General features: G+C 39.7%; 2 protein-coding genes across 2 annotated transcripts; both read left to right on the forward strand.

Moving 5' to 3' along the window:
• The first annotated feature begins 6246 nt into the window (after positions 1–6246).
• On the forward strand, positions 6247–6792 carry LOC122043690 (60S ribosomal protein L9-like). Its single transcript, XM_042604288.1, has one exon. The coding sequence runs from the start codon at positions 6247–6249 to the stop codon at positions 6790–6792; it is 546 nt and encodes a 181-aa protein (XP_042460222.1).
• A 1999-nt stretch (positions 6793–8791) lies between these two features.
• LOC122043691 (cell division control protein 2 homolog D-like) lies at positions 8792–9659 on the forward strand. Its single transcript, XM_042604289.1, has 4 exons — positions 8792–8863; positions 8957–9098; positions 9362–9423; positions 9506–9659. The coding sequence occupies exons 1-4, from the start codon at positions 8835–8837 to the stop codon at positions 9657–9659; spliced, it is 387 nt and encodes a 128-aa protein (XP_042460223.1). The 5' UTR covers positions 8792–8834.
• Positions 9660–10063: the final 404 nt, after the last annotated feature.

The following is a 10063-nucleotide window of genomic DNA, read 5'->3' on the forward strand; positions in this document are numbered from 1 at the left end:
CCTATAGGGTCACACATAAAGGGCAATTAGATGGAGATTAGGTTCATTTGATGAACCTAAAGGATTAGGTTCATGTGATGAACCAAATTGGATTAAGAGTAATCCAAATTAGGCTAATTGAGTTGGACTCAATTTGGTTCATGTGTTAAGTGAGTCTAATTTGGACTTAGACTCATTTAATTAATTTAATTCAATGAATAGAGATTCATTAAATTAAAATTGACTTGAACCAATGGTTAGAATTAGATCAACCAAGGGAGAGAAGTGGTCAAGTTTGACTTGACTTGAGAGGAAGATGAAGGGTCAAGTTTGACTTGACCATTTGCCACCTCATTGGTGAGTTGGTATTAAGTGGGCTAATGATGATGTGCCACATCATCAAGATTAGCACATGTGTGTGCCATATCATGAGGGAGATCAAGAGTTGTGACTCTTGATATCCCATGGAGTTTAAAAACCCCTTCTTGAATGTGGCCGACCACTTTAGTGTGAGGAGATTCATTTTTGTGTGGTAACTCCATCTTCTTCTTCCTCAAGCTCTTTCTTCTCCCTCTCCTCCACCTCCTTGGCCGAAACATCTAAGGGTGCTAGCACACCTTTTAGTTGTTTTCTCCATCTTCCGTTCGTGTGGATACACATAGAGAAGTATCTACTTTGATACTTTTGAGATCCGGCGAACCTTGGACGAGCGGGATTACGCGAAGGGCTTCGCATCAAGGGTAACCTCTTAATCTTGTAGATCTAAAGTAGATCTAGGCATAGAAAATTCGTACGTGAAAGTTTTTCCATAATTTTATTTCTTCACACGGATCCGTGGCATGGGGGTTTCGGGGTTTCCGGAACGCAAAAAGCGATTTTTACGGCCCGAAAAACCCAACAGTGGTATCAGAGCCACGTGCGAAGCTCGTACGAGTTTTAATTTGAATTTTATGAAATTCTACAGATCTGTAAGTTTCTGTATTTTTATGTTTTTTATTGTTTTTATGGGTAATTTTCTCGTAGAAGCGAAGCACAAGTGTTTAGACACTTGTAGGCTTCGACTACCGAGAAGATTTTTTCAAAACGGCAAGGTTTCACCCCAAATCGTTTTGGGACAGCGGACTAAGGTGCTGTAGGATCGTTTAGGAATACTCGCGATGGTTATATCGCGGGTAGGGACGCTGCCCCTGACCCCGCAAGGGGATTCGTTCCGTGATTGCGCCCGAAAATTGCTAAACGAGACCGCCGGGAATTTTTACTCATAAAAATTGTAAGAAAAATTACAGAAATTTATAGAAATTACATAATTTAGAATTATGTATTATTTTGTGATGGTCATGGCCCAAAAGACCTAATTAGATTGGAAATTCTGTGTTGTAATTCATATTATGGCCTGTGTGCCATTTTCTGTGATGTGCGTGTTGTATGTGATACGCGACCTACGCGTCGTGCCTTTCTTATTTTTAATTTCCTGTTGTAAATTAGTTTAGACTCGAATGTAACTCGAGTTTTACTTTTGTAATGTACAAAATGGAGAAGTGGAAGGTCCACTCGAGACGGAGTTACGAGGAGTGCGCGAGCAACAAAAGGTGGTCAAAGTAAGGAGCTTGAGAAGCTGTTGACCTTAGGTTGACCATCTGATCTTCTCATTGGCTTGAGAAGATAGTAGTAGGGCCATGACTAATCATAAAATATTTAATTAATTGCTTGTGTGTGTGTATATGTGATGCATGCTAGAATAGTAATTAATTAGCGCCTTGACGATTAGATTAGATCTAAATCGCGTACATGATGCGCCCTAACGATTAGATTAGATCTAAATCGCGTATATGATACACCTCGTCGATTAGATTAGATCTCAATCGCGTCAACTCGAAATGCCTACCATGCCGTGATACCCATCACTACCTCGATTGCATGTTGTTGTTGAATCTGCCAAAGCAGAGCAACACATACTATCTTGGTAGGGTGCGGAGGGACAATCTTGGTCCCGCCTATCAACACATGGGTGAGTACAACTCAATTAGATTGAGTAACTAGTTAACTCAATTGGATCGAGTTTAACTATAGGCATTTTTCCAATTGTTGGTAGATAGGACAAAATTACGTTTATATTAACTCTTGGGTGTATTAGCCAAAGCTAACTCGAGTTTTAATATAAAATCCGGATCTTGATCCTATAAACAAGAGTTGCATAGAGATGTAATTGGTAATTAGTTACCTACCGATCATACTAAGTCTTGGGCGATTTAGCCAAAGCTAACTCAGGGCATAGTATGATGTGGATCTTGTCCCACATGAATTATAGAATTCAGTGGAAGTATCATTTAATTAAAGGCCTAATTAAATGATTAATAGAATATGATATTTATTTTCTGCATTTTTCTGTTGTAGATTACCATGACGTCAAACACGAACACCTTTTCTCTGCGTTCTGTCCTTAACAAGGACAAGCTCAACGGAGCAAATTTCCTGGACTGGTACAGGAATCTGATAATAGTTCTCACCTAAGAACGTAAACTGTACGTTCTAGAGCAGCCCATTCTAGAGGCTCCTCCTGCTAATGCCACGCGAGCAGACAAAAGATGCTTACAAGAAGCATCAAGATGACACATTAGATGTATCATGTCTAATGCTCGCGACCATGAACTCTGAGCTTCAGAAGCAACATGAGTTAATGGGTGCTTATGATATGGTTGAACATCTTCGTCAACTATATCAAGGACAAGCGCGGCACGAGAGATTTGAGATCTCAAGTGCACTATTTCAGTGCAAGATGTCAGATGGGGCTCCCGTAGGTTCATATGTACTCAAGATGATAGGGTACATAGAGAATCTACAGAGGTTGGGATTCCCACTTGGCCAAGAGCTGGCCACTGACCTGATCTTGCAGTCTTTGCCAGAGAGCTATAGTCAATTTGTCATGAACTACAACATGAATGAAATTGACAAGCCACTGCCCGAACTGCTTAATATGTTACGAACTGCTTAATATGTTACGAACTGCTGAGCTCAACCTTAAGAAGGTTAAGCCCAATTCTATTCTGATGGTTCAGAAACACAAGGGCAAGGGCAAGCCTAAAGGCATGGGAAAGTACCAAGCCAAGGGCAAAGACAAGGCACTGAAGCCTAAAGGAGGGGTTACCAAGGATGCTACCTGCTTCCACTGCGGTCAGACTGGGCACTAGAAGAGGAACTGCAAAGTGTACTTGGAAGATCTTAAGAAGAAGAGAAGTGAGACTTTCACTTCAGGTATATATGTTATAGAAGTCAATCTATCTATTTCTTCATCATGGGTATTAGATACCAGATGTGCTTCTCACATTTGTACTAATGTACAGGCATCGAGAAATAGCAGGACATTGACGAAGGGCGAGGTGGACTTATGCGTAGGCAATGGAGCACGGGTTGCTACTGTTGCTGTAGAGACTTATTTTCTATCTCTGCCCTCTGGGCTTGTATTAGAGTTGGATGATTGTTGTTATATGCCTACTTTGACTAAGAACATTATATTAGTTTCTTGTTTGGACAAGAAAGAGTTTTCATTTATAATAAAGAAACAAATGTTGTTCAGTTTATTCAAATGATATGTTCTTTTGTAATGCACCTCTGATGAACGGACTCTATATTCTAGACCTTGAGAGGCCTATCTATAACATAAGTACCAAGAGGTTCAAGTCAAATGACATGCACCAAACCTATCTCTGGCACTGTCGCTTAGGTCATATAAATGACATACGCTTATCCCAGCTCCATAAAGATGGTTTGCTGGACTCATTTGATTTTGAATCATATGAGACATGCGAGTCATGCCTTCTAGGCAAGATGACCAAGACTTCCTTTAGTGGACATAGTGAGAGAGCGACTGACTTATTAGGTCTTATACATAGTGATGTATGTGGCCCTTTCAATGTCACTGCTAGAGGTGGTTATAGGTACTTCATTACATTTACTGATGACTTCAGTAGATATGGTTATGTGTACCTGATGACACATAAGTCAGAATCCTTTGAAAAGTTCAAAGAATTCAATAATGAAGTACAAAACCAGCTTGGCAAGAGTATTAAAATACTTCGATCAGATCAAGGTGGTGAATACCTTAGCCATGAGTTTCATGATTATCTAGCTGAGTGTGGGATTCTATCTCAACTCACTCCTCCTGGAACACCACAGTGGAATGGTGTATCTGAAAGGAGGAATCATACCCTATTAGATATGGTACGGTCTATGATGAGTCACACAGATCTTCCTATATTCCTTTGGGGCTATGCTCTAGACACGGCAGCCTTTATAATCAACCGAGTTCCATCCAAGGCTGTAATAAAGACACCATATAGGATATGGACTGGGAGAGATGCCCAGGTGTCTTTTATGAGGATTTGGGGTTGTGAGGCTTACGTTAGACGTCAAGTCTCAGACATATTGGGACCCAAATATGACAAGTGCTATTTTATTAGATATCCCAAGGAAACGAAGGGATATTACTTCTACATTCCCAGTCAACACAAGATAGTTGTGGCTAAGACTAGGGTTTTTCTAGAAATAGATTTTGTTTCTAGAAAGACTAGTGGGAGTACGTTCGATCTTGAAGAAGTTCAAGATGCGAACAATAGCAATGAAGCCTCGATGGAAGTTGAACTGGAACCACAAAGTGTTGTGGATGATATTGTTCCACAAGGAGTTGAGGAACAACAACAAGTTCAAGTAGACAATACCTCTTCGCAAGTCTGATAGGGTACGTCGTCAGCCTGAGAGATACTCATTTCTCTTGTCTGACCATGATGACGTTGTGCTCATAGAGGATGAGCCCACCTCCTATTAGGAAGCTGTGATGAGACCAGATTCCGAGAAATGGCTAGAAGCCATGAGATCCGAGATGGAATCCATGTACACTAACCAAGTATGGACTTTGATTGATCCACCTGAAGGGGTCAAACCTATTGGGTTTAAGTGGGTCTTTAAGAGAAAGACTGACATGGATGGACTTATTTATAAGGGTCGCTTGGTAGCTAAAGGTTTCAAGCAAATTCATGGTATTGACTATGATGAAACCTTTTCTCCAGTAGCGATGTTTAAGTCCATTAGGATCATGCATGCTATTGTAGCATACCATGACTATGAGATATGGTAGATGGATGTTAAAACCGTGTTTCTGAATGGAAACCTGCTCGAGGATGTGTACATGACACAACCTGAGGGTTTTGTAGATCCACAGCATATTAGCAGAGTATGCAAGCTGCATAAGTCCATTTATGAAGTAAAGCAAGTTTCTCGGAGTTGGAATCTTCGATTCGATGATGCAACACTACAAGAAAAACCCTCATAGACATCGGTGGAACAACGGTTTTAAGCAAAAACCGATGTCTTTGAGTATTTTACACCAGTTTTTCCAAAAACCGATATCTATGAGGGCAGATTTTCGCTCATAGACATCGGTTTTTTAGCCGATGTCTATGAGCGCCTTTTTTTTCGTTAATAGACACCGATTTTAACAGCGGTTTTTAAAACCCGGTGTCTATGATAAATAAAAAAATTTAAATTTTCCACCAATACTTAACCAAAATTTACAACACTTCCCTCTTCCCTCCAAACCTAAACCTTCCTCTTCCTAGATCGCGCCGTCCTTCCCCTTCCTAGATCGACACCCTTCCTCTCCCGATCAGCTCTGCGGAATGCCCCGCTTTCCCAAACGACCACATCCATATCCTCTTTCCCCTTCTCTTCTCCTCTCCCTTCTATCTTTGCCCTCTTGCGGGTTGCTCCATCTCTTAGGGTTTCTTCTCCTCATGCTTTCTGGTTTCTCCGTTGATTCGTCGGCGGCCTTTTCCTCGAAAATCGTCTTGATTCCGTTGCTGTTTTTGCTGCTGGTGCTCGGATTTGGCTCCTTGGGGCTGCTCTTTCGTCATCTGCACTCATGGCGGCTCTCGTCAAACACGGAGGTGATCCCTTGTTGATCCTTGTATGCTTAGCTTGTTTCTTAGTGTTTTCTTGGAGGAAATCGGTCGGCTCTGGGCTAGATCTGTTGGGATTTTTGAGTTCCTTGTTGGAATTTCTTCGCGTTGGTTGTTTTGATGGCTAGACTTTCTTTTGAGGGGTTTAAAGCTCGTTAAATTAAGATGATGGTGTAGATCTATTAATATTTTTTAGTATTTACTTTTATTCTTGTTAAATTAATCTTTTATTCTTTTGAGGGGTTTTGAGTAGGACTAGGGTTTCTCTACTCGTCAGTTCTCGAGTCAGCGGCGGATCGTGAGCCAGCCGGCGAAGATGAAGAGCAACCTGTCCTCGCAGATGATGGATATCCCTGAGGGCGTCACTGTGAAGGTGAAAGCTAAGATCGTTGAGGTGGAGGGCCCGCGTGGCAAGCTCACCCGCGACTTCAAGCATCTCAATCTCGACTTCGAGCTCATTGAGGGCGGGAAGAAGCTGAAGGTGGACGCTTGGTTCGGATCTCGGAAGACTACGGCCGCCATCCGCACCTCCTTAAGCCACATCGATAACCTGATCACGGGGGTCACAAAGGGGTACCGCTACAAAATGCGGTTGGTCTATGCCCACTTTCCCATCAATGCCTCCATCACTCCCAACAACAGCTGCATTGAGATCAGGAACTTCCTTGGGGAGAAAAAGGTCCGATCTTTTTTTTTTATCCTTATAGTCGGTGTAGTTTTATTTCTCTATTTCATGACTAGTTTCACGTCCAATCAAGCTTTACGTTTTTTTTTGTTTGAAATTTCCCTTGTATTTTTAAGAAAACTAGGTCATGAGAGTGGGCAACGAGAGATTTGTTTTAGGTTAGCTACGAAAATATAGACATTTCGATTTGGTTCATGGAAAATTGCTTCAATTTGCGAAGATTATAGATGCATATATTGGACGTTTTGATTCAGTTCATGGCAATTTGCCAAGATTATAGATGCAAATATTAAACATTTGGATTTGGTTCGTGGCAATTTGTGAAGATTGTAGATGCACATATTAGATATTTCGATTTGGTTCACAGCAATTTGTGAAGATTTTAGTATTTTCATAGATCTATTAATAAAAATTTAGTATTTTTTATAAACAAAGATATTTTCCTTTGTTTTGGTAGATTTGCCTTTTTTTTAAAGCTCCTCCGTTTTATTTAGGTGGCTATTGAATTTTAGCAATTCATGTTTACAAAGATTTCACGATGAAGATTACTTAAATGATTATTTGTATTATATGCAGTACTGGATAAACTTAAATTGGTTTGGACCTTTTGATGTGATTAACAATTCAATTTTAATTATTGTTCCTATTTTAATTATTTTACATGTTCTTAACGTAAATTTTGTTTCTCTGGTATCCCAAAGCACTTAATGAATATGGCAACTTACGTGGCTAAATTTATTACTTGTCTGAAGTTACAATAGTATGCTGGTTTGTACAATTACCTCATCATTTTATATTCTTCCTGCACAGATTTTTGATTGGTGAATGTTAAGACATTCATGTATGTACCATCCAGCCATTTTTTTATAATGTCCTGGTATCATTTCATCTTTTGTGCTAAATAACTGAGCCAATCCAAGGATTGTCATTCTTCTTCGGTTAAAATTTCAACGGCAATTCTGTTAAAATAGAATCCTCTTATCATTTGTTATGTATTAACTATACCCAGAAGCGAGATGCACCTCCAGGTGAAAAGCCTGAGCCAGTGAGGACCCATCTTAGGAACATGATAATAGTTCCCGAGATGATTGGGAGCATCGTTGGGGTCTACAATGGAAAAACATTCAACCAGGTTGAAATCAAGGTAACCTTTTTTATTTTTTGACATAACATTCATGTGGCATATTGCTAGGGATCTCTTTAATTTTACTTTTCTGCATTCCATATCTTTAATAAAAACCATCATATTTCTCATCGTATATTGATTTATTTACGTGGCATTACAGCCCGAGATGATTGGCCATTACTTGGCTGAGTTCTCCATCTCATACAAGCCTGTGAAGCACGGAAGACCGGGTATTGGTGCTACCCACTCCTCCAGGTTCATCCCCCTCAAGTAAAACTTGCATCAGTTGAGTTAAGAAATGTGTGACCAAGATCCTATTGGAGTTGCTATTCCACTTGGGTATTTCTTATTCTAGGCCAGTTTGATTTCTGAACACTAAGCTTATTTATTCATTAATTACTGTACTTTTTGATGTTGGAAGATTACAAATATTTGCTGTTGATTCACCAAATGTAGTATCTTATAATCGATGAAGCCGACCAAATATTGGAGGCTAACTTTGAGGAAAACATGGAGCAAATATTTAAGCGGCTGCCAAAGGTATGCTATTTAGTTCCCTTCGGTTTATAGTTATTACAGGAGTGTTGCAAAGTCGGCATCATGTTTTATAATTATCACATTCACTCCCTAATACGCAGACAAGGCAAACTGCTCTATTTACAGCTACCCAAACTAAGAAGGTTTCTATTTCTTTCTAACTACTATTCATAATCATTTGGGTTTTCATTTTCTTTAACTTATAAAAAAAAATTGCAGGTTGAGGATTTTGTGAACTTGTCATTTAAGGAAAAGCCTGTATAAGTAGGTGTTGATGATGGAAGGTCGAAGGTAATCTCCATATTTATTTTATCATTGTTTTTACTAGGTTGTTTTGTCAATAGCAAGGTTGACACGAATTCATCTTTCTTAGGTGACCGTCGAAGGGTTGCAGCAGGGCTATTGTGTCGTGCCTAGCAATAAAAGGTTTCTGGTCTTGTATGCTTTTCTTAAGAGGAACCTTTCGAAGAAGATAGTGGTCTTCTTCTCCTCATGCAATTCAGTCAAGTACCATTCCATCGATCCCACCACGCTCCGCGAGGTCTCCCTCCTCCGCATGCTTTCCATCGATCCCCATGTCGTCAGGTGCTATTCTTAACCTGATTGAATAATTTATGGAAACTTAGTTTTCTCGACACTTTTTTTCATCGATTTGCTTGCTCTTGATTTTGATTCCAGGCTTTTGGATCTGAAGCAAGACCAGAACAAGGAGGGGCAAACCATTCTCTACCTAGTCTTTGAGTACATGGACACGGATCTGAAAAAGTACATCAGAAGTTTCCGCCAGAGCCATGAAATGATGCCACCAATGACTGTTAAGGTAAAAATTAATTTAAGAGCTGATATTTTTTTCTACCACCCAATATGATGCATCAAAATTTGTTGAAATCCTCGTTACCAAGAGGTTGTTGAAGAGCATCATGATTTCTCTCTGTTTCTTGAAAGGTTCTTTAAAAGATGTCAATTGTGCATCAACAACATGAATTTTAGGGCAGAAAATTTCTCTGCTTCCACTAGGGATAGGACACTAAATATTTGATAAATTATGGTACTTTTAGATTCTCACAAGGTCTCTTGCTGTAGATTTTGATGTATCAACTCTGCAAAGGAATTTCATTCTGTCATGGTCATGGAGTGTTGCACAGGTTGGAAAAAACTCATTCACCATCTTGTTTCAGTATGTTAAAGATAAGATCTTGTTGAATAATTTGCTCCTTAATTTTGCAGGGATCTTAAGCCTCACAATCTTTTAATGGACCGCAAGACTATGATGCTAAAAGTTGCGGATCTTGGACTCAGTCGTGCTTTCACCATTCCCCTCAAGAAATACACGCACGAGGTCACATATCTTTTAGCTTGTATTGGAAAGCACAACATTTGAAAATACCTAGCTTTCCAGTTTTCACGGCAAAATTTGTTTGAATGTAAGATACCTGATATGACATTTTCCTTAAGTGTTTAGTCACTGCAGAACTTATCTGATAACCTATGCTTGTGGTCTAATTCTACATTTCATCTCTTAAAAACTAGTTTTTCTTTGAGTTTTCTACGTATCTGATCTCCCTTCTTTGTGTTCCACTACCTTTTTTCCATATTAGAAGCATTCAAGTGTTTCCCCTTTATCTTTTCCTTGCAGGTCGATCTGAGTTCCTCTGTTATTCTTGGAATTTCTTAGATTGAATTGGAGCATTGCTCATGTTAGAACATTTTTTTTTATCAGATGGCAATTCTTTGCTCTGCCAGTAACACTAGCGTGGCTGTTGCACTCTGTCTACTGCTCCTCAT

The sequence above is a fragment of the Zingiber officinale genome, chromosome 2A (assembly GCF_018446385.1).
Source record: "Zingiber officinale cultivar Zhangliang chromosome 2A, Zo_v1.1, whole genome shotgun sequence".
Taxonomy (NCBI): Eukaryota; Viridiplantae; Streptophyta; class Magnoliopsida; order Zingiberales; family Zingiberaceae; genus Zingiber; species Zingiber officinale.

Coding starts and splice junctions, on each gene's coding strand:
- LOC122043691 (XM_042604289.1), top strand. CDS start 8,835: ATGCTTTCCATCGATCCCCATGTCGTCAG. Junction 8,864..8,956: donor ATCGATCCCCATGTCGTCAG/GTGCTATTCTTA, acceptor TTTTGATTCCAG/GCTTTTGGATCTGAAGCAAG. Junction 9,424..9,505: donor GGTCATGGAGTGTTGCACAG/GTTGGAAAAAAC, acceptor TTAATTTTGCAG/GGATCTTAAGCCTCACAATC.
- LOC122043690 (XM_042604288.1), top strand. CDS start 6,247: ATGAAGAGCAACCTGTCCTCGCAGATGATGGATATCCCTGAGGGCGTC.